The following is a 24,629-nucleotide window of genomic DNA, read 5'->3' as shown; positions in this document are numbered from 1 at the left end:
CAATGAAAGAAATTAAATTGTTAATGTTTGATGATCAATAGGCTTATTTTGTAGTTTATTTTCTGATTTAAATAGAATCATGATTGACATTGTAGTTTTCTGTTTTTGGTTCAGCTGCAATATTACACATATTTAATAATAAATGAAACCCCATTGCAATCAATAGAACTTAATTCTGAATGTATAGACACAGATACCACAAAATCACTGCATTGTGCTTCTTTGGGAAAAGTTTTTTAGTGATGTGAATAAGTTCCTTGATTTTTGGGGAGACATTTCTTTACAATAGTAATTTTCATTCTTTTTTGGTGTGTGTGCAGATGTTATACCAATAAGTTCATACTACAATTTCAGATCTGTCAAGCCCTTGTGGTGAACACTTGATTCTGATCATATTTTATAGAATTGCCAGATTTCTGTTTGACTGTTTTTCTTTTATTTCAAATAAAAATCAGAATGAGTAAAAAATCAGAATGTTTCAGTCACGTGCATGGTTGAAAGCATAAACCGGCTGTTCAAGTGCAGTCTTTCCATACTGTGTAAGTCAAAACTAAAAATAAACCTGCTGTTTTGTATGCCCATTCCAATTTCTACTGAGGTTGTTAAAGGTTTTCGTTGACAACTTTGGCAGGAAGATTTTTGAGATTGTAAGTATGTAAGCTACATGACTTATTAATGCCATTTATTTTGTGTTTTTTATTAGCTTCTAGTTCTGTTGCTGGGGCTGTGGGTATGACCACCTCTGGTGAAAGTGAATCAGATGATTCTGAGATGGGAAGATTACAAGGTATATATTAAGCTTCCCTTATACAAATAACAACTTTAAGGTTATAACTCTCTAGATTTCTTTTAAACAGTTGAAGCCTTTCTTAGAAGCCTTTTCTGATGTTGATGTTCACTCAATTTATTTCTATAACTTGAAGAAAATGGTTGGCCATTTTTGAACATGTAATTAAAGGTCTGCTAAAACTAGTGGCATATCTATCATCTTTGGTATAAATAAATCCATTGAAATTATTATTAAAATTTAAAAAATCATATTAATACATGGTAAAATCCATTTTATTTTAGGGAAAGTATGTTTTAGAAACTGTTTTACTTATGTAGCATCCGGTTTTCTCTCCTTAGTATTCAAAGGTATTTATTACTAGAGGGAGTCCAGCAATCTATGTAGCTATATAATTTTCTTTAGAACTCGGTCCCCTTTTATTCTCAAAGATGGTTTCAGTTCACCTAACCAAAATACCCAAGTTTTGGGGGAACCTTCCAGATTTTGTTTGTACTCCTATTCTTAACATTCTTGACTATTGGCATGCCTATTAAAGTTCTTGGAAATTAAAATCCATTATTATTCATAGGAATGTAATTTTCCATTCAAATTTTGCTATTTTTAATATGGAAGAAGAGCAGGTTTTCTTGATTTTGGCTTAGATAAGTAAAGGGTAAATTTATCTAACAGGACTATTTCAAAATTTTACAAAATGTAAAACTTTGTGCAGAAACAAACAGATGTGTGGTCAGTAAAACTGCATGGTGATAAATTACAATGTTAGGGGAATTCAAGAGAAAATTGTTTTATGTCTAGGATTCTGCAAAAGTGAAATATATAACTGGGCCTAATAATAATTAATCTTGTAGAATAAAAATGCAGCATAAGTTTCAATCATTTAAATGCTACAAAAGGAAATTTTATATTATGCAAATCATAGCTTGTAATATAATACAAATGGTTTAATGAAGAGATTTACATTTCTTTTAAATTTCTAGCTTTGTTAGAAGCTAGAGGACTCCCTCCACATCTGTTTGGTCCTCTTGGTCCTCGAATGTCTCAGCTATTCCACAGAACAATTGGAAGTGGAGCTAGTAAGTAGACTGATTTTCATATTTTACAGTACTTTAAGATAGTGAGTCTTCATTCATATAATCAATTGATTATAGACAAACCTTAAATTCTTATCAAATACTGTGATGGCACCTGCCAAATGCAACAGTTGGAGATATCCATGGATCCCACCCTATTAACTTTCAAGAAGGCAGTAAAGATTGGCACCCCCCCACCCCCAGGGCAGGTCTAGGATGTTGATGAAGCTGGCATTGGATGGTGATGAATTAATTTTATTGGGTTCTCATTGTAATTTTTAATAAGGAACAAATAAAGTTATTATTTATTATAATCAAATACCTGTTGTAAAAGGGGAAAAAATAGTAATAGCACTTAGACTTATATACCACTTCATAGTGCTTTACAGGCCTCTCTAAGTAGTTTACGAGTCAGCATATTGCCCCCAACAATCTGAGTATTTTACCAACCTCAGAAGGATGGAAGGCTGAGTCAACCTTGAGCCAGTTTAGATTTGAACTGCCGACAGTCAGCAGCCAACAGAATTAACCTGCAATACTGCATTCTAACCACTGTGCCACTACGGCTCTTAATATGCTTTGAATTTTCTTCCTTTCCCTTCCCCTTCCTTCCTTTTTTATTTTTCTTCCTCTTTTAGGTTCTAAAGCTCAGCAACTTCTACAAGGGCTTCAGGCCACTGATGAAAGCCAGCAGTTACAGTCAGTGATAGAAATGTGTCAGCTATTGGTCATGGGTAATGAAGAAACTTTAGGAGGTTTTCCAGTCAAGAGTGTTGTTCCAGCTTTGGTAAGCATATTCATTAATTCATATCAACTTTTACCTTTGATTCATTGTAATTTCATGAAAGACCAAATAGATCAATTGAAATATGTACATAAATGGAAGCACATTTTCCCCTTGTTCTTACTTATTTGAAGGGGTCCATAGCATAAAAACTTAAGAACTGTTAGAGTAATTCTTCAACTATCTTAAAATAATACAACAATGTACCTAAAATAGAAACATAAATTGTTCAGAAATGGGGAAGTGCTAAATTTTAGAAATACGTTTTACAGGCCTTTCTGGGTGACAGCTGTAATTTTTGTGTTTGGAGTTTGGAGTTTATTCAATTTGTAGGCCGCCCTATTCCCCGAAGGGACTCAGGGCGGTTGAACAAAAGCCAAGGGAGGGGAAATTACAAAAAGTAAGACAAAAACAATCAGACAATATGAACAATTTAAAGCACAACAGACACAGCAAATTCGAGTAGGGGGGGGGGAACTCAACCCCAGGCTTGCTGGGACAGCCAGGTCTTCACGGCCGTCCGGAAGGCCCGAAGGGTGGAGAGGGTCCGAATCTCCACGGGGAGCTCGTTCCAAAGGGCCAGAGCAGCCACAGAGAAGACCCTCCTCCGAGTAGTTGCCAGCCGACATTGGCCGGCAGATGGAATATGGAGGAGGCCTAATCTGTGGGATCGAATGGGTCTGTGGGAGGTAATCGGCAGAAGGCGGTCTCTCAAGTACCCAGGTCCAATACCATGTAGGGCTTTATAAGTAATAACTAGCATCCTGAAGTGTATCCGGAGACCAATAGGTAGCCAGTGCAGCTCACGGAGGATAGGTGTAACGTGGGTGTACCGAGGTGCACCCACAATTGCTCACGCTGCTGCATTCTGGACCAGCTGGAATCTCCAAACACTCTTCAAGGGCTGCCCCATGTAGAGCGCATTGCAGTAGTCCAGTCTTGAGGTCACGAGGTCATGAGTGACTGTTGTAAGATCCTCCCGGTTCAGGTAGGGACGCAATTGGTGCACCAGGCGGACTTGGGCAAACGCCCCTTGGTCACAGCCGACAACTGATGATCTAAAGTCAGCTGTGGGTCCTGATTGTGTCACCTGATTGTTGTCTGCTTAATGTAATACATGCACACTTCATTAACCTATTACTGAGAGTGCTAATAGGTAAGATTGTAAAGACATACACATAATATAAATAAACTTGCTGCATTACATTTTTGAAGGAAAGGGACAATATAAATCAATAAAGACTTTTTTCTATTATTTACTGATGATCTAAAGTCAGCTGTGGGTCCTGATTGTGTCACCTGATTGTTGTCTGCTTAATGTAATACATGCACACTTCATTAACCTATTACTGAGAGTGCTAATAGGTAAGATTGTAAAGACATACACATAATATAAATAAACTTGCTGCATTACATTTTTGAAGGAAAGGGACAATATAAATCAATAAAGACTTTTTTCTATTATTTACAGATAACTTTGCTACAGATGGAGCACAACTTCGACATTGTGAGTATTTCATCTTGAAATTTTGTATACCCTACCTTTTGAGGGCAAATGTCTAAATGAGCTAGATTTAGATTTAAGATTAGAACATTTTGTCTTTAAAACAATGCCTATGGGAACTAGCAGTAAGATGGAGAAATATTGGTTTAATGTTCTGCTTTTGAGCTGATTTGGGATTTCTAGTTAGCTATACTATGAAAGAAAATACTGGGTCAAAATAAATACATTTTTGATGTGATCTGGCAGGACTGTTTTTGCATTTGATTGTTTTCACAGATGAATCATGCTTGTCGAGCCTTAACCTATATGATGGAAGCACTTCCCAGATCATCTGCAGTTGTGGTGGATGCAATTCCTGTTTTTTTGGAGAAGGTAAAAACTGATCAAGAATTGCAATAAAAGACATTGTCAATTAATGTTCTCAAAGTCATTGTTCATTGGCTGTACTTAATACTACTAGCCTGTTTGTGATACAGAAATTCAGAATTTCCTATAAGTTCTTTTGAGAAGTAAATAATGTTATATTTTACATTTATAGCTTCTTCATCGTTCTTAATCGATTAATAATCTTAAATCGTTCTTTCATGTCTAGTATTATTTAAACCTTAATGCCATGTATAGTAGAGATAGAGCAAGAGCCCTAAAAAATATAAAACTAGCATATTTAAGAATAGAAAATGAGTTTTTAAAAAGTTTAGATATAGAAATGTGAAGTCTGTCTAGTATTGATCAGATAAACTGTAAAATTTAGATTTTTTGCCTAGTAATCTTTCTATATGTAGCAGTTATCCAAAACAGTGTTTATCTGGACCTAAAGGAAGCTTGAAATATATTCCTTGTATCCTTTGTAATATTGATTAATTATCTGGCTTATTTAATTGTTTTCTTATATTTCTTCCTGATTTGTAGCCAGACATGTTATCATGATGTTAATGTATATTTAGGATGCAAGTGAATATATTCTCCCTGAATCTAGTATAAATTCTAGTAGATCAACTTTTTAAATCTAGATCAGTGCTTCCCAAACTTCTTTACCTGAAATGATTTATTAGAAAATCCTTGTAATATAGCTAAAATACTATAAGCCAATTTAAATTTTCCTCTTGTGATTGTGCTAGATCAGTACTTCCCAAACTTCTTTACCTGAAATAATTTATTAAAAAGTCCTTGTAATATAGCTAAAATACTATAAGCCAATTTAAATTTTCCTCTTGTGATTAATGATTTTGTGTGTTGTTACCTAACTTATCTAATTTTAGGTAATTCATCCAAGTTTGGAAAGGACTGTTCTAGATTTTTTCCCCTAGATTTTGAGATTATCCATGTGTGTCTGAGGGAGTGGCAGCTAATGATAAACATTTAGATGTTTAATTGGGTGTTTTGATCATAAGTTAAGTTCAGGAAATAGTTTTAGTTTTCTTTTAGAATTTTTGGTCCTTATATATTTTAGGTTTCAAGGTATTTTGAAATGCCCTTTAAAAACTGCTAAAATGAACGAGAAGAAAAATATGAATTTAAAATGTAAATAATTTACTACATAAGATGAACATTGAACATTTGGAAGTGTTTTGCTATTTTAGACAGTCATCTCGATTCATTGCATATGACTTAAATAATTTTCATTTGTTCCAGCTTCAAGTTATTCAGTGTATTGATGTGGCAGAGCAAGCATTGACTGCCTTGGAGATGTTATCACGTAGACACAGTAAAGCTATTTTGCAGGCAGTAAGTATTGCTTCCAATTAAAAAAAAGTTATTTTTATAATGATCATTACCATGGTTTTCTCTTCAAGCAAATAAAGACTCCCAGAAATCAAAATTCCTCCCTCTCTCCCCTCCCCTTTCTCTCTCACTTGCCCTCCCTCCCTGGATGAGCTAAAGTCTCTTATGACTCAAACATTTTTGTAAACTTTTGTTTTTATAGGGAGGCTTAGCAGACTGTTTGCTGTACCTGGAGTTTTTCAGCATAAATGCTCAGAGGAATGCATTAGCTATTGCTGCCAATTGCTGCCAGAGCATCACTCCTGATGAGTTTCACTTTGTTGCAGATTCTCTTCCACTGCTTACCCAAAGGCTAACCCACCAGGTTGGAAAATTCTTTGAACTGTTGTATAGTTTAAGTTTTTCATGTTGTACAGTTCAAGATATTTCATGCAGAATTTCCTGTAATTTTAAATGATTGTGAGATCCATTATGGGAGAAAATACTTGATATCAACCTAACTTGACAGCCAAAATAAAAAAGCAATTTGTTTCAGATTTTGGGGCTCTTTTTCTTATAAGATAAGTTAGATGCTTTTGCTTATTTCTTGGTCACTATCTTTAAGTCCTTAGTGACATTTTCCAGGATTTCAGTTATGATATGCATGACATTGTATATTTGTATATTAAAACATAATATTTTTATTCAAACCATATAGGATAAAAAGTCAGTAGAAAGCACTTGCCTTTGCTTTGCACGTTTGGTGGACAACTTCCAACATGAAGAGGTAGCGTCTTTTTTCTCTCTCCAGCATAATCTTAAAAAAGGTTTGATTATATGGAGTATTAATAATTTCTCTTCCTTTTCTCAAAGAATTTGCTGCAGCAGGTTGCTTCTAAGGATTTGCTTACAAACATTCAACAACTCCTAGTAGTGACTCCTCCAATATTAAGCTCAGGGATGTTCATCATGGTGGTGCGCATGTTTTCTTTAATGTGTTCCAACTGTCCTATGCTAGCAGTTCAGCTTATGAAGCAAAGTAAGTTCTTGAGTCAATTATTTTTATTTACTAGCTGGTAGTTTTTATAGATGAAATCCAACGAATCAGTAAATGCTAAGCTGGGGAAAGGATGATGCATAGGGTAGCAATAGAAACTTTTTGAGAAGCTGACAAGGGTACTACAGCAGACTTCTTGATGAAATGTTTATTGATATAAGCATAGTCCATTACATGGCAAGGCTGTTCTAGCAGTATAGAAAGTTAGTAACATAATTGTTAAAGCCTAAAACAATACAATAAAAGCAGTAAATTGCCCACATGACTGCTTCGCTCAACCACTACAATCTCAACATGCCTGGTTGTGATTGTTAAATGCCAAGTAATTTGCGTGGGGTGACTCGGGGATAGGGGGTATCCTGGTGGCTTCACTCAGGAGCTGAAAATCCTTCCTCCCAAAATCCAAGCAGGATTTTCAGCTCCTGAGGGAGAGACAAGCATGGCCTTTGTCGGGCATTCCAGGGTCTCCCCTGACATACCTCACCTTCTTTGCAGTAGCACGCTGCCTTTCTGCTTGGATTTTGGCTCCCTCTCATTGAGGACTGGCTAAAAGAGCTGCGTGCCAAGGGACTTCAGCTCCCTTTTAGCCAGCCCTCAAGAGACGAGTGGGTTTTCTCAACAGGTGGGGACAGTTTGTCCCCTTCCCTCAGAGTTTCCCCTTTGATGTTCTGAGGAATCTGGCAGAGAAGATTGCAAAAGGGGATTACATGATGAAAGGGTGCTTGGCAAACTGTTGTAAAGGCAAACAGGTTGCCAAGCACCCACATTGCAATCATGTGACTGCAATGCTTTGCGATGGTTGGAAGTCCTTTATGAGCTGCCATAATTCCAGACCCAACTAATGGCCATAAGTTAAAAACTAATCAGTACTCTTCCTGGATATCCTTATCAGCAACAAAATGGTGGCAAATTAGAAGCCCCAGTGTATTGAAAAACCATCCATACTAACCAAGTGCTCCACTACCAAAGTAACAAGCTCTGGTGGAACTAGGTAAAAACATAATATACATGAGCAGAAACATACTGCAACAACTTAGAATGCCAGAAGAAGGAGGCAGGCCACCTGTACAGCACCTTCCAACAAGAAGCATAGCCACACAACTTTATCAAAAAGTGCCTTACCATTCAACCCACTACAGCATAACCAACACGAGTTATGAAAAGGATAACACTGCCATACATCAAACACATTGCAAAGCAACACAGACTAGTACGACCACATGGCACTACCATAGTACATAAACCAATGAAAAGCCTCCAAATCATCTAAAATAAACCAAACCAAACAGTAATAAAAAAAAAAGAAACCAGAAATCATGTACAACACATGTAAGAGCTATAACAGCTACTATGTAGGAAAGACAGAACATGCAATAAAAATTTCTAAATTTCAGAACGTATGGACAAAGTTAGCCATGGTTTCAACTGGAAATCTGTTAAGAAGCTAGACCAGGTTAAATTTAAAAACATTAGGGAATTCTTGGAAGCTTGGCATTCAGACAAATCAGCAGAGACAGAGAGATAAACCACATTTACATACTATTCAAAAGAGATAATTAAAAAGTTAAAAAACAAACAAAAATGATCAGAACATTCTTTGCCAGCAATCAATACCTAGATAAAGATTAAGACAAACAAGAAGTAAATAATATCCTAATAAAGGAATTAGCAAGTCAGACCATCAAGCAGTAAGCAATAGCTTAATCGAGGAACTACCAAGGAGAAAACAACACCCCCATCAACCCTGACAGGCCAAGTGACTATATAAACAGAGAGCAAACTCCATTTCCTTCCAGCACCGAAGATGTTATCTAGCCAGATAAAGAAACCTCTGCAAGAAAATAACAAAGCTCATAGAGCACCAAGACTCCACACATACTGTACTAAGTTTTATTTAGTGGGTAGCCTTAGAAAAGAGATTTCAAAGATCTGTGGCAATAGATAGCAGTGTCATGGCAAGTAATGAGAGTGTTCAAAGTACAAACTATTTGAGTTGGGCTACAAAATTAATTATGAATCTGGTGTTGGAAGATTGGAGAACTAGAAGAAAGTAGGACCCTAATATTAAGTCTCTGCAAAAGAAAAACATAGCAAATCACTTGAGGTGTTTAAAAAGTTCATCAGGACCTTTATTATCTCTCCGTGACATCAGACAGACCATAAAAGCAATTTCTTTGTCAAATCCCAGCCTAATATTTGACTGAAATAGATCATGAAAAAAAATTATAAACTTTTAAAGCATGAATTGGAACTGGATGTCTATATGCCATTAGCTACAGAGAATGTAATGGGGAAAATATTGTTCTAATGCAGGAGTAGCTTTGGCATAATCAAAATTCAACAACTTTCACTGCACTAAACTCTGTTTTGCAAAACAATATTTTTCTTTGAAAAATTAATGGATGGAGAGTAGAATGAAGTGGTTTAAAGTAGCTATTGATCGCTTTTATATAAATGCTTCCTTTCTCGTCTTCCTTTTTCTTCCATTCTGTAAATGTTCACATCGGGAAAAAACACATGTATATTTGTACAGAAGAGCCTCATTCTAAAAAAAAAAAATGTGATGATTGCAAAATTCTTGAGAAGGCCACAATATATCTTTCAATTGTTGTATGTCATGACACTTGCCTAAACAAACATACAGAAAGAAAATAATGCCTATCTTGCAGTGTGTTATGTCTTTCTGTCTTCAAGGGCATGTGAAGTAATCAGTGTTGTGGTTTGGCTATTTTTCAATTGTTGTGTCTAGGTACCTAATTCAGATAGCTAAAAATTGGGTTTGCGTAGCATATTTAATTTATTTATGTTCTGACATTGCATTTGTTGATTTTATCAGTTGTTTAAAGGCGTTTGATTCCAGCAGATTCATAGCATTTCACAAGTGAATTTATGGAATCATCAACGAATGATCTGGATTTGCATAAGCCACAAAAAATCCTAACCCATGTAGATGTAAAACTAGCATATATAACCAACATGTTGGTTATACATTACAGCAGAAACTAATATTTTAATTGTGTGGTTTTTATTAAAGATATTGCAGAAACTCTTCACTTTCTCCTTTGTGGAGCCTCAAATGGGAGTTGTCAGGAACAAATTGATCTTGTTCCAAGAAGTCCTCAAGAACTGTATGAACTTACTTCACTTATCTGGTAGGTTTCAGCTGAAATTATTACTCAGTTTTTGTCCAGGATCATATTTCATAATACCTAAAATGAGATGAATGCTGTTACTAAAACACACATTTACTGTTAAAATGTTGACTTGTTCTTTTTAGTGAATTGATGCCATGCTTACCTAAAGAAGGAATTTTTGCTGTTGACACTATGCTAAAGAAAGGAAATGCGCAAAACACAGATGGTGCAATATGGCAGTGGCGAGATGACAGGGGTCTCTGGCATCCCTATAACAGAATTGATAGCCGGATAATTGAGGTAGTAACATCAGCATATAAACAACTGCATATTATATAGGGGGTTGGACATCACTTACCAGCCACTGTCATAAATATAAGAACAACTAATCAAATTTCAACTATGAATTGCAGGTAGATGTTCGGAATTAGCACTAGTTGGCAAGATGTGATACGAATTTAATATTCATAAATTACTGAATCATTTGTTTGCTTTATCTGTATGATTAAAAAGGATTTCTTCCTAATATTATATTTATTGCTGTTGAAAAGATGTCTCTACGGTCCATCAGCAGGATCACAGGATAGATTAAAGAAAATCAAGATGGTTAAACAATTTTTAAAAAAGCCAATACACTTTTAAAAGTATTATTCTGATATTAGTCACATATAAAGTTAGATGAACTCATAAACCTGTTTTCCATTTGACATTAAGCCAAAATGGTGATTTTAAAAAATCCTGCAGAAGCAAATAACCCGCCCACTATGATTTAGTGTTGTGTGTGAATTAAGCCATTTAAAGCATTCTGTGATTACTCAGAAATGTTTTGCTGGGTAGGAAGAAGAGGAAGTTGTCCTAAAATAATTTGTACTTGTATTTAAACTTATATATTTGTTCTCAGGCAGCTCATCAGGTTGGTGAAGATGAAATAAGTCTGTCTACATTGGGGCGTGTTTATACAATTGACTTTAATTCTATGCAGCAGATCAATGAGGATACTGGAACAGCACGTGCCATTCAGAGAAAACCCAATCCTCTAGCCAATACCAGTACTAGTAAGCACTATTTTATTTTTGTCACTGAAGAGTGCTTCCTGTGTAGTCTTACAATTTATTTTTTCATACATTTATTTTTAGTTTTCTATGCAGCCACCATTCCATATGCCAATTTCACATGGTTACAATAAAATAGTAAAAACAGTAAAAAACTGTAAAACAGCAATAATTTTTAAAAAAAAGTTTACTGAAGACCAGTATTAATGCTATTGTCTAAATTTATTTCACCTTGGAGGAGATAATTTTGTAGGTATCCTGTGTCAGTATAGCAAAGGGTGATAATTTTACTCAGAAATGTTGGAAGCCAGTGCACTACCCACAAAATGCTTAAATTGCTTTATATTTGAAGGTAACTTCAGGTAGAATACATTGCAATAGCCCAATCAGCATGGAATGAGAATGTAAGTAATTTTTTCAGTCTCTTGCTCTAAAGGAGATGTAGTTGAGCAGTGGTATCCCTGTTAGTGGTCCAAGTTGTTAATCCACTAGCTTTATATATTCATAATTCAAAAAGCAGATCCCACCTTGGGTTACTAATATCTTGTAGAAGGCATGCTAGTAAATTATTGAACTGCATATATTCCAGGAGTTTCAATTAGCAGGTTTAGCCACACACAAAAAAGGGGTGTGTGTGTGCAGAGGCTTTGGAAGGCTTGTAGAGTGCTCCGGGGGGGGGGGGGGGGGGGAGAGACAACAATGAGCAAAAATGGCCCATTTTTTGCTCATTTTTACCCTCCCCAGGTCCCAGGAGCATTTTGCAAGCCTCCCAAACCCTCTGCACGTCCATTTTTGCAAAGGGGGTGGGATTTCGATAGGCCAAAAATGCGGTATTCTGTGTATAAGATGCACTCAGATTTTCACCCTCTAAGGTGTGTCTTATACTCCGAAAAATACGGTAAGTTATATTGAAATTTGTGCTATTCTGTTGGATCTCACTCAGTGGCGGTAGAATGCTATGTTTCAAATCCCAAGGGAGAATATTTCTTTCAGTATGGAGTTAGATAAGTGAACTCGCCAGTGCTTGGTTACAGACTACAGAAGTGATGTATGCCATAACTTTGTAACTAGTTAAGGCTCTATTACAAAACTATTACGTTTTAGATCCCATGTTTATTTACTAGAATATTATTTGAATTTGACTGTTTTATTTATATTTTAAATATGTCCTTCATTTTTTATGATCTATATTCTTTTCTAAAACATTGAGCATTAGCTTGATGTAATAGTTAAGATGTTGGTCTAGAACAGAGGTCCCCAAACTTGGCAACTTTAAGACTTGTAGACTTCAACTCCCAGAATTCTCCAGCCAGCTGTTGAAGTCCACAAGTCTTCAAGTTGCCAAGTTTGGGAACCTCTGGTCTAGAATGGGGTATTGGTTCTTACCTGATACGCTCCTTCTCTGGACAGGTGGAGACAGCAGTCATGCATGGGTTAACTTAGCCAGTAACCAATAGGACTGAGTCTACTGATTAGACGTCATAGCCTCTGAGAAGAGTCCTCCCGCTTCTTTGACGGAGATAAGTAGACTGCTGTGCTCTAATAGGTTGCTCTCGACATTCACATCTCCAGATTATCACATTACTGCCTTTTCGCGAACTAGGCCCACACATAAAAAGAGGGTGGGGATGACTGCTGTCTCCACCTGCCCAGAGAAGGGGGGCGGATCAGGTAAGAACAAATGCCCCATTCTCCAAAGTTGGTGGAGATAGCAGTCATGCATGGGACGTACCAAAGCTAGGATGGTCCCCGAGAGGGCATGAGACTGACTTAGGAGGCTATGACGTCAAATCAGTAGACTCAGTCCTATTACTGGCTGAGTTAACTCATGCATGACTGCTGTCTCCACCAACTTTGGAGATACTAGGAGACTGAGTTGTAGCATTGATAGCCACACTGAGTAATTTTAAATCAGTGTCTCTTCCTCAGCCAACGTATTTCACAGGATAATTATTGTGGGGAAAATTGGAGGAGGAAGAACTATTAATGTATGTTCACTGCCTTGAGTTGGTTATAAAGTAATAAAGACAAGATAAAAAATGAATAAATATTCAACAAAACTTTAAGAAAGGTTATTTATTTCCTAGTGGTTTGTTTGAAATTTAGTCAATTACTGGGAAATTTATGATATTTTTTGTAAATGTAAATGTGTTAAATGTTTTCTAAAATAATGCTATAATGTATAAATGGAATGGAATGGAATCAAATTGAACACTATGTGTACATTTAGCTCAATGCAAATAATTAAACATCTATCTATCCTTTTGCAGCCGGACATGCAGAATCAAAGAAGGATGATGCTCGAGCACAGCTAATGAAAGAAGATCCAGATCTAGCTAAATCTTTTATTAAAATCTTATTTGGTGTTCTCTATGAAGTATATAGTTCTTCAGCCGGACCTGCTGTTAGACACAAGTGCCTTAGAGCAATTCTTAGAATAATTTATTTTGCTGATGCTGAACTTCTGAAGGATGTACTGAAAAATCATGCTGTGTCAAGGTACTTATTAATTCATATCTTTGTTGTGAATGATACTAAAGTTTTCCTGAAATCAGTGTCTTGAAATTTTAATAATTTAATTAAATTAAAGTATTTAATTGTTTAAAGTTTCTGTATTTGACAATTATAGCTACAGTGAGAATTGTTGAGAACGTTACTTAATCAACATTAGATGTTTATTATTTAATAGTAAGTGCCCGCTGCTTCATTTACTTATATTAATACAGCATGTTTCCTATCTGAGTAGAATCAGGCAAATTATCGAATATTCCTGCTTAATACAGTAATAAAGCTATATGCAAACATTTATTTAAAATTATTGGATTGAGTCCAAGTGAAAGTCAGATGTTATGATGGAAATATTACTATTAAGAGAAGAGTAAGGCAAGGGTGTATTTTAGACTTCTTCCCCTTTAATTTCTTTATTAATAATTGAGACACTCACATTTTCTGTTCATTATCCCAAAGTGTTAGGAAATTGCATCTTCAGCTTTGTAGTTCATTTAATTTTGTCATTCTCCCAAGTGGGAATGAGAAAGGCATTGAGGTCATTGTCTTCTTTTTGCCTAAATATTACTTAGAATAAATGATCAAAAAGCTAGTACCGTTATTAGTTTTTGCACTGCATATTGCAGGGCGCATAAGTAGTAAATATAAGTATCTTGAGATGCAGCTGGATCTCTCTTTATCTTAGAGCACACATTTCTCTTATTGGGTCAGGGTGTTCAACATATCGCCTCATCTTGATACTTTCCCATTCAAAATTTTATTCCTGCAACTTGCAGGGTCTTGCTAAAAAAATTTCTCAGCTTGTTTATGGAATTCAGATTTGTACTTTAACAAGTTTATAATATACCGGAAAATGTTGTCCCAGAATTAGTCTTATTTCCTATCACATTACTGAAAATTGCTTTTAGGAAAATTTTAGTGTGGCTTATTGATACAAAGGAAATAAAGAGCTAATGACAAACTATACAAAATGCAAAAAAAGTAAAAGTAAGAAATAGGATAAAAAAGGCAAGGTGTGAGACAGGGAAAGAAAATATAAATAACAATAGTTCACATCAGTGTTATTTGTCTCTCCTTGCAAACCATAATTGCTTCTCTTACCATGCTCTTTATTGCATTTATTCTTTAACTTCTTATTAAAGCTTCTTTTGAAGTTCATGTCCATCCAACCACAATTCAGTTGTCTCTTCCTTTTTGACCCATTCATTTTTCCTTTCTCTATTTGTTAATTACAAATTCTTCACTTACAGTATTTTTCAGAGTGTGATGCACCTTTTTTCCTCAAAAAAAAAAAAGGCTGAAAATCTGGGTGCGTCTTATACACCGAATACAGCATTTTTTTGCCTCCCGAAGCCCCGCCCCTTCACAAAAATGGCCGTGCCTAGCCTTATGGAGGCTTTCAGACAGCTCCTGGGGGCTGGGGAGGGCAGAAATGAGCAAAAAATGGGCCATCTTTGCCCCCCCCCAGCCCCTATAAGCCACCATAAGACTATGCATGCAATTTTTTTGACAAAAACCAGCACGTTTTCACAAAAAATGATGTTTTTTTGCTCTTTTGTGCCCCCTCCCCCAGGAGCACTCTGCAAGCCCTTCCAAGGCTATTCATGCCTTTTATTTGAAAAAAACGGGCCCATTTTCGTGAGGTCTGTAGAGTGCAATAGCAATAGCAGTTAGACTTATATACCGCTTCATAGGGCTTTCAGCCCTCTCTAAGCAGTTTACAGAGTCAGCATATTGCCCCCAACAACAATCCGGGTCCTCATTTTACCCACCTCACAAGGATGGAAGGCTGAGTCAACCCTGAGCCGGTGAGATTTGAACAGTCGAACTGCAGAACTGCAGTCAGCTGAAGTAACCTGCAGTGCTGCATTTAACCACTGCGCCACCTCGGCAAAACCTCCCCCCCCCCTTTCAGAAACCTCTTTAGTGTGATTGAGGACAATTACATTGATCAAGTGCTGTGCCAGCAGAAAGAAGTCTTTGGTGCTGCAGGTTGTCAGCGATTTCTTTCTCCAGCACATGGATAAATACGCCTGGAAACACCTACCTACCTACCTACCTACCTACCTACCTACCTACTCTCTCTCTCTCTCTCCTGTATTTGTCTCTATCCCTCTACCTACCTACTCTCTCTCCCTACCTACTGTATTTCTCTCTATCCCTCTACCTACCTACCTACTTACTCTCTCTCTCTCTCCCTACCTACCTACTGTATTTCTCTCTCTCCCTACCTACTGTATTTCTCTCTCTCCCTCAATCTACCTACCTACCTACCTGCCTACCTACTCTCTCTCTCCCTACCTACCTACTGTATTTCTCTCCCTCCCTCAATCTACCTACCTACCTACCTACCTACTCTCTCTCTCTCTCTCCCTACCTACCTACCTACTGTATTTCTCTCCCTCAATCTACCTACCTACCTACCGACCTACCTACCTACCTACTTTCTCCCTCCCTACCTACTGTATTTCTCTCTCTCTCTCTACCCCTCTATCTAGCTACCTACTCTCTACCTCTCCCTACCTACCTATTGTATTTCTCTCTCTCTCCCCCTCTATCTACCTACCTACTTTTAAAAAAAATTGCCTCTTCAAAACCTTGGTGCGTCTTATACTCTAAAAAATATGGTATTCCCTATCAATCACCTAACCACTTCAGAGGACTTGTTTTTTATTGGCTAATTTTTTGCATTCCGTTCCCATTCTCATTTAGCATTCATTTGTTTTTACTCCATTCCTTCATGTTACAGTGTATAACTTCTTCCTTATTCCATTACGTTCAATATAACTTTTCTTTCCTGACATTCCTTGCTCTTCTACATAACAAAGCAGGGAGAAGCAGGATCTCCTTCATACCCAATTCAACTTATTTTGACAAATATTCATTCCTTGTAATAGACCATACTATTTAACAGCTTTCTACAGCAGTTGCATTTCTTAAAATTTCTTAATGTTCCCATTTGTTTAAAACATTCTGCCAACTCTCATTTACTTACTTCCATTTCTCTGACACAATAATTATATCATTTGATATGCTAATTTTCATAGCTGTACACTGCATTGCATCCCAAATTCCACATAACATATCTAGGGGATCTGTACAATGCTATGTGTGTGTATGTGTGTGTATAGTGTGTATATTCATGTGTGCCCTATACTTTTTACTTTTTTACTTTTACTTCCATCATGTATCACTTTACCTGCTACATCCAGCCATCGGTTCTCAACTGCATACAGAATTAGTGCAAAACACAACCCAATTCTATATCTTATGTTTTCACTAAGTAAAGAATAATAGATTTTCTTTCTCAAATTTGTATTATTTCTCAATGAGAATTGACTCAAATATTCAGCAATAAAGATAAGAAATACAAATAATTTAGGAATGTATAGTTATTTTCAAACACTATTTTGGAAAAATGTACAGTCCAGCAAATAAACAAACAAACAAACAAACAAACTCATGTTTCATTATAGGACTCTGTTGTTCCATTGTAGGACTTGCATATTAGCACATTGGGTATGCAATAGAAATGTAAAGTGTATGGCTAATGTTATTTTCAATATAATTTTCCTCCCCATCACCTGCATTGTGCTCACTAGTGAAAATATCATAATTTATCAAACTTAAATTGTCAGACCTGGAAGCCATTTTTATATGCATTTTACATAATCTTTTTTGTTGTTTGGTTATTACAGTCATATTGCCTCTATGCTGTCAAGTCAAGATCTTAAGATAGTCGTTGGAGCCCTTCAGATGGCAGAAATTTTAATGCAAAAATTACCTGACATTTTTAGTGTTTACTTCAGGAGAGAAGGTAATGCTAACTTTTGACTGGATTCTGGTATTTGATATCCTACATAGAGTTTTGATTATATGCAAATAAGGTAATAATCAACTAGTTGTCAGCCCTTGGGCTGCCATTCATTCCTGGTAGCGTCTCTCCAGTATAAATTTAGTATTGTAGAACAATGAAAATTAAACTTCATGCTGTGTGATTCTTAGACTGTAAGGACTTGATGGAGCTTCCTATAATGATATGTGAGAATTACCTTTGGAGATTGGAAGAAAACCCACATTGTAGACAATGGTCCGATGAAAAGCAATTTAGTCCATACTCTCCCTAGTTTTCCAGACACTAAAAAAGGAGATGAGGGGATAAGTACTTTTATTCTAACAAGATTGTTAATGTAACCTTACAGTAAAATTGGATTAGTTCAACCATGTATGGTTTTTGTCTCTCTTACAAGGCTGAGGTCCCCTCAATCCTTCTAATGAACTTTAGTGCTACACCAGTTCTAGCACTAACATTTAGTAGCAGCAATAGCAATAGCAGTTAGATTTATATACCGCTTCATAGGGCTTTCAGCCCTCTCTAAGCAGTTTACAGAGTCAGCATATTGCTCCCACAGTCTGGGTCCTCATTTCACCCACCTCGGAAGGATGAAAGGCTGAGTCAACCTTGAGCCGGTGAGATTTGAACCGCCGAACTGCAGATAGCAGTCAACTGAAGTGGCCTGCAGTACTGCACTCTAACCACTGTGCCACCTTGGCTCTAGTGCAACTCTTCTGGCCACAGAAAGGTTTTGGGGCTGAGTGAGCTGTCTTAGTCTCCTAGCTGCAGCAGCAGTTTCAAGAAGGAGCAGGTGCATACAAGAGGGGCAACCTGAAGACAAGTTGCTATCTGTTTCTTTTGAGTGCTCTTGAATCAGTTATGATTCTGATGACTTCTTGGACAGTTCTATGCAGTTTTCTTGGTGGTTTGCAATTATTTCTTTCAGGTTAATTTTTGATTTCCTGTCAAGGGCTGATAAAGATGGTAAAACATCACCCAGCTGGCTTCCATGCCTAAAGGAGATTAGAATCTGGGCTTCTCCAGTTTCAGTCCAGCACATTAACCATGATACCATGTTACCTCTCATCATATGTTTAAGATTGTGCAAAATGTTTCAAAATCAAAGTAATTTTCCTGTTTTGAATTCATAATAATTTGTTTTGAATTTAAAATAATATTTCAGCCATCTTGAAAGTGTTTGGAGCTTGAACCAAAACCCAAATGAACAAGACAGTCTGTACTTACACAGACCAGATGTTGGTCCAAACAGGATATTTTAAATTTTAAATGGTTTGAAATCCAAGCATTTTGGATACCGTCACCCTCATTGACATGTCTTTTCTCTGCATTCCCTACTATATCTTCTCTTTCTTCTTCCTACTTCTAAGCAAATTTGAAATGTAGATTTTTAATATGGAAAAATGGTTGCTTGTTTCTGAGTCTATCCGCAGCAAGAAACATCTGAACTTTTATTTACGAGAAGAAATTGTTTTCTTGTTTTGGTTAGTTGTCAAATAGTGGTTGAATAAGTTCATTTTTTCCATTTACTTGTTTTTGTTGGCAGATAAACTTGATTTAAGTATTTTATATTATATTTTATTGTACCACTGTTTGCACGTAGGATAACTTTGGAATACTTGTGATCATTAGCCTATACAAGACTGGGCATCATGATCTTTGAGTGCACATGCAACATTTATTTTTTAAAGTAATTATTAAACCATGTTGTTTCTATCCAATTCTTTAAAGTAAAATTTTAATCTAATGAGCTATAAATCTGTCACCTTTTTCAGGAGTTATGCACCAGGTGAAGAATTTAGCAGAATCAGAGGCTTTACTGACAAGTCCCCCCAAGGCTTGCACTAATGGCTCAGGAACACTTAGTGCTACTACAACAGTAAGCACTGGAACAGCCACTACTGCTAGCAATGCTGCTTCAGACTTAGGTTCTCCAAGCTTACAGCATACCAGGGAAGACTCTTTGGACCTGAGTCCACAGGGGTGAGTTAACATGACTGGGTCTCCAAATCAGATATCCTCCTAAGGTATCTTATCAACTGGTTCAAGATTTTCTATTCTTTATTTGCATATAAAGAAAATTGGAGTGAAGAACATGATTCAGTATTTAATGAGTGAGTTTTAAAAGTCAACATAATTGGATGTTAGTATTGTTGTAATAATTTTGGACTTTCTCCAACATGCATTTGTTTTTTAAAGTCTGCATTTTTGTTCTAGCTGTCTTTGATCTTTTAAAATATATCAGCAGCTGATAGTCAATGAATTATTTGCCAACCTGTCTCAACCTGTTTTTTTAAGCCATACAAAATGAAAAGTAGTATAAATCACCTGAGTATCAAGGCAGATATTTGCCTTCTAAACAATGCTTAAATGTTAAAATGTTAGCTACTGATAAGTATATCTAGTAGGATCATTTAAAATCCATATGTATTTAAACTGATATTTGTTGAAATGTGAAGCCATATTAATAAGCCTGATATATAATGTGTTTTGATTCAATAGCCGACTAAGTGATGTTTTGAAGAGAAAAAGATTGCCAAAACGTGGACCCCGAAGGCCAAAATATTCACCTCCCAGAGATGAGGACAAAGTAGACAATCAAGGTAAGTTTTGTCAAAACAGATATTGTAAATTATTAAAATAAATTGAGATCTAGGTTTCTTCCAGCCACATTGTTTAGGTAGTATTGTCCTAGCCAACAAAACCATCTCAAGTGAAACTGCTGGGATAACCCACTTATGAAAAGCCTTTCAGTGACATTAAGGTTTCCCCCTTCTTGACAATACAAACTGTTTCATAAGGCTTCTCTTCAATGTATAGATGCCATCAGGTTTTTTTTATATCTAAATATTTTTTGAAATATTTAATTTTTAAATATGCCATGGATATTCTAATCCTGCATTTAAGTCCTGTTACCTTAGATGCCTTATTATTTCTTATCATAGCTTGTGATAAGAAATATCATACTTTTTGCTTTTGCTGTAAACTGCTGTGAGTCCCTTCATTGAAACCAACAGTATACATATTTAAATGAATGGACAAGCAAGCAGTTAAATATTGGTAACATAACATGAAATAAGAAGAATGTGGAACATCCTGTCTTATTCTTAAATATCTGTATGCTAGTTATTATTTATTTAGCAATAGCAGTAGACTTATATACCGCTTCATAGGCCTTTCAGGCCTCTCTAAGCGGTTTACAGAGAGTCAGCATATTGCCCCCAACAATCTGGGTCCTCATTTTACCCACCTTGGAAGGATGGAAGGCTGAGTCAACCCTGAGCCGGTGAGATTTGAACCGCTGACCTGCTGATCTAGCAGTAGCCTGCAGTGCTGCATTTAACCACTGCGCCACCTTGGCTCTTATTTATTTGCAGATACCTTGATTTGCTTGGGAGGGAAAAAAAGAGTAATTATGGCATTTGGGTGACCCAAAGTATTATGGTAATAGGAGAAACCAACAGCAAATTTCTAATATTAAAAAAAATCCCTTTCTAAATGCAAATACACAGTATTTTTAAAAAACCAGATTGATGTCTTGTTTCAGGCTGAGCATCCAACAACAGTTTGATTTAGAAAAGGTTTAATGATGAGTAGTAGTGCAGGGAATTACAAAAAAATAACTGTTCAGATGCATGCTTGCCCTGGAAAACATAGGGAAATAAAAGTCTTTCTTGATAGCTAGGCAAAGTGCAAATGGTTTAGAGTTAAGTCCAGAGTCAAACTGTAGGGAATTGATAGAATACAGGTAGTCCTTTATTTACAACAGCGCATTTAGTGACCGTTGGAAATTACAAACTGTTGCAGCATCCCCATGTTCATGTGATCAAAATTCAGATGCTTGGCAGCTGACTCATATTTATGACCATTGCAGTGTTCTGGGCTCATGTGATTACCTTTTGCAGCTTCTGACAAGCAAAGTCAATGGGAAAGCCAGATTCATTTAATAACTCTGTCACTAATTAAAACAATTGCAGTGATTCACTTAACAACTGTGGCAAGAAATGTCATAAAATGGGGCAAATGTACTTAACTGTCTCAGCAACATAAATTTTGGGCTCAATTGTGCTTTGTAAGTCAAGGAATACTTGTATAAATTTTGGAAAAGAAGCTGCAACAGCAGAGAGAGAGGGGGGAGGAGAGGGAGAGAAGGAGGCAAATTTTCACTGCAATCCGTAAATCAAACATGAGAGAGATAGTCAGATAGTCAGAGCTATAAAACAGAGCAGGATATAGGAATGCAGATCCTAGGGGATGAGTTGTTTTCAGCAGAGGGGCAATTATTGGCAGCTATTCTTAAATAGGCCAGTTGGATGAATAGCTCAATTATAAGCATTTGGGTGTTTCTTGTGGAACTGAGCAGCACAGATATATCTGGACTTGGATATGCTGCCAGAAACTGATTTATTGCTCTCACCTAGCTCTCCTCCCCTGCTCCTGGGGATTTCCTGCCCCAGGTAATTGATACTGAGTGGGATCTGATGGTTGACTGTCAGCACCAAGATTTAGCAGACACCCAAACGTCAGGCCTCTCAGTATCTTGACAGTCTTGACAGTTGGTACATATACCAAAGAACTGTTAAAGTGGTATATGCCTGCAATATGGGTATGTAAAGCATGAAGAATACATGTCCTCATTTTAAAAGTGCATTTGGTAATATGATACTATCTTTAATTCACTTAGCAGCTGTGGCTGCTTACAGCTTGCTGTGGGTTGAATCACATACAGAGTATTAAAAAAACACAAATGTTGGTAGCTCTTAATCTAGAACAATCTTAAAATAATTGCAAATGTATTCATCTTATGTAAGTTCCTTTAAACTTAAAGTGTGTTACCATTTTCCATTATTTTCTAAAAGCAAAAAGCCCTACTGCTACGCAATCTCCCAAATCTTCCTTCTTGGCAAGTTTGAATCCTAAAACGTGGGGAAGATTAAGCACACAGTCGAACAGCAACAACATTGAACCAGCACGTACAGCTGGTGTGAGTGGTCTGGCAAGAGTTGCTTCAAAAGATACAATATCCAACAACAGGTACCCCTCACAAAAAATGGAAATCAGCTTTGTTATATAAAAGACAATTCTATACAATGTTCAATATGCTTTTTTACTTTTATTTTTTAAATGTATTGATTGGTCTGTAGCAACTAAGCTTCTAACCATTAGTGACAGAAGATCCTGAAGAGCATGATGGGTCAGAAATGTTATCCAATAGTTAGATGATGGAAATTATCAAGGAATGGGAGTATATGTATGAAAAATCAAAGAACAAATCATTCAAGCTAAAACCAAGATAAATAAGTAGGACAAGACTTTTATGTTTCTATAAAAAGAAAAGGAATGTTGAAGAAACTAGTCAGTCAGAAATAAGCAGAGATTACTGGTGGAAGAAAAAAATAGTTTTCATTCTCTCTGCAATGATGTGATTTATTTATGTTATAAATGTATATTCAAAGAGTTGTTCAGAGAATGTGTGTAATACAAAGGTGGTAATGTATTAAATTGTGCATCTCTTGTAGAGAGAAAATTAAGAGTTGGATTAAAGAGCAAGCTCACAAATTTGTGGAACGTTATTTTAGTTCGGAAAATATGGATGGAAGTAACCCTGCACTAAATGTGTTACAGAGACTTTGCACTGCAACTGAACAACTCAACCTTCAGGTTAGGATACCTTTTTCATCTGCCTTTGAATAAAAGAGTAACTTTTGTGGGACAGTAATTAAGCACTTTGCTGCTTAAACTATATATCTCTCTTCTTGCTTAAGTAATTTTTTTTAATGCACATAGCTTTGCTTTGGAAAAGATAGATTTTAAAGCTTGGTGGTGCTCAAGGGTTATAAGTTTTTCTTGCTTGTAGTTTTTTTTTGCTGAAGAAAAATGGTGATATGCTATCACTATCAGTTTTTATTCAAATAGTTTTTAAGGATATAATTAGAATTGTACCAGCTTCTTCTTTTTAATTCTAACATGTAATTTTGTAATGATATTGCTAAGCACAATTGAACATCGAGCTAAGGCACTAGTTTTACTCTATCTGTGAATGTGTGAATTTAATATTACAAACGGAAGTAACTTGGGCTGAGCAGGGCTGAGTACATAATAATTGTTATGGAATTCTTATTCCATTAATGATCCAGTATGAAGATGTGCATGCCCATGGAAGACCAAGAGAAAATGTAGCAGGATAGATACATCTTATGTTTGAAGTGCACTAGAAATTTACATTTGATTAAATTTTGGATTTAATCTGCATTATTATTATTTTCCCTGGAAATATGTATCTTAAAGTAACTAAATATTTTAAAAGGTCAAATGTAGGGGGAATTGAACTTTGAAACTAAACAACAAAAACTATTACTTTAATTTAAGCACTTCAAAAACAGTTGTACTCATTTCATGGTACAGGTAGTCCTCATAGAGCAGCTGTTTGCAGTTGCAACAGTAATGAGAAAGTAACTTTGCAACTAATCTTCACATTTATTTATTATATTTCTGTACCAGCCAACTCACTGATAGAGTGATCTTTGCAGATTTGTAAAGGAAAGGTGAAGTAACAATGTAAGCACAGTTACAGTTTCAGCTAGTGACCACTTTACTTTACAAACAAATTGCCGGTCCCCATTGTGGTTGCTAAATGATTTCCTATAGTAGAATGTATTCATACTAATGCACAGGGTGATGGGCTTCTAGTTTGTCCAATCCTCGTTACTTTAGAAATTGTTTTCCAGTGTTTCTGCAAACATAGTCTTGTTGCTTTGCTTTCCACTAAACATAAAGATGCTTTAATGATTTGTTAAAGATATATGTTTCATTCAAGGCCTCATGCATTGCAAAACACCTTGTTCAGATGCTTTGCACTGCCTTGATCTGGTATTTCTATTTAATTCAGTCCTTGGGTAATAAAATTATTTCATGATTTTGTGTCTCTTAATATTCTCATCAAGCTGTTTTAAGTGTTTTTCATATTTTTATTCACTAATTTGTAATAGTAGATATCCATACAGGTATAATTGATTGTATACTAATTAGTGAGCAGTGGATGAATTAATATTTTAGGATTCACAAATAATTGGTACTGATGAATTTAGTAAGCCACAGTGGAAACAATGAAACTGTTATGAAAGTAAGAGAGAAATAAGAAATGCATAATTTGATCCTTATTGTTGGTTGCCTCAG

At 36.1% G+C, this 24,629-nt stretch overlaps 1 protein-coding gene across 5 annotated transcripts in view; it reads left to right on the top strand.

Moving 5' to 3' along the window:
- The window catches only part of TRIP12 (thyroid hormone receptor interactor 12), a 95,638-nt gene that overhangs the window by 45,905 nt on the left and 25,104 nt on the right, over positions 1 to 24,629 (top strand). For all 5 annotated transcript variants that reach the window (XM_032225375.1, XM_032225379.1, XM_032225380.1 and 2 more), the window contains 18 exons: positions 704 to 787; positions 1,768 to 1,863; positions 2,499 to 2,647; positions 4,116 to 4,151; positions 4,425 to 4,520; positions 5,781 to 5,873; positions 6,073 to 6,234; positions 6,568 to 6,636; positions 6,723 to 6,888; positions 9,941 to 10,058; positions 10,184 to 10,340; positions 10,942 to 11,095; positions 13,363 to 13,591; positions 17,299 to 17,417; positions 19,229 to 19,436; positions 19,956 to 20,056; positions 22,313 to 22,487; positions 22,973 to 23,114. In XM_032225375.1, the coding sequence (XP_032081266.1) occupies positions 704 to 787; positions 1,768 to 1,863; positions 2,499 to 2,647; positions 4,116 to 4,151; positions 4,425 to 4,520; positions 5,781 to 5,873; positions 6,073 to 6,234; positions 6,568 to 6,636; positions 6,723 to 6,888; positions 9,941 to 10,058; positions 10,184 to 10,340; positions 10,942 to 11,095; positions 13,363 to 13,591; positions 17,299 to 17,417; positions 19,229 to 19,436; positions 19,956 to 20,056; positions 22,313 to 22,487; positions 22,973 to 23,114 (2,354 nt within the window). The remainder of the gene's footprint in view (positions 1 to 703; positions 788 to 1,767; positions 1,864 to 2,498; positions 2,648 to 4,115; positions 4,152 to 4,424; positions 4,521 to 5,780; positions 5,874 to 6,072; positions 6,235 to 6,567; positions 6,637 to 6,722; positions 6,889 to 9,940; positions 10,059 to 10,183; positions 10,341 to 10,941; positions 11,096 to 13,362; positions 13,592 to 17,298; positions 17,418 to 19,228; positions 19,437 to 19,955; positions 20,057 to 22,312; positions 22,488 to 22,972; positions 23,115 to 24,629) is intronic.

Source organism: Thamnophis elegans, chromosome 10 (genome assembly GCF_009769535.1).
Source record: "Thamnophis elegans isolate rThaEle1 chromosome 10, rThaEle1.pri, whole genome shotgun sequence".
In the NCBI taxonomy this organism is placed as follows: Eukaryota; Metazoa; Chordata; class Lepidosauria; order Squamata; family Colubridae; genus Thamnophis; species Thamnophis elegans.
This window is presented reverse-complemented; position numbering and strand designations above follow the sequence as displayed.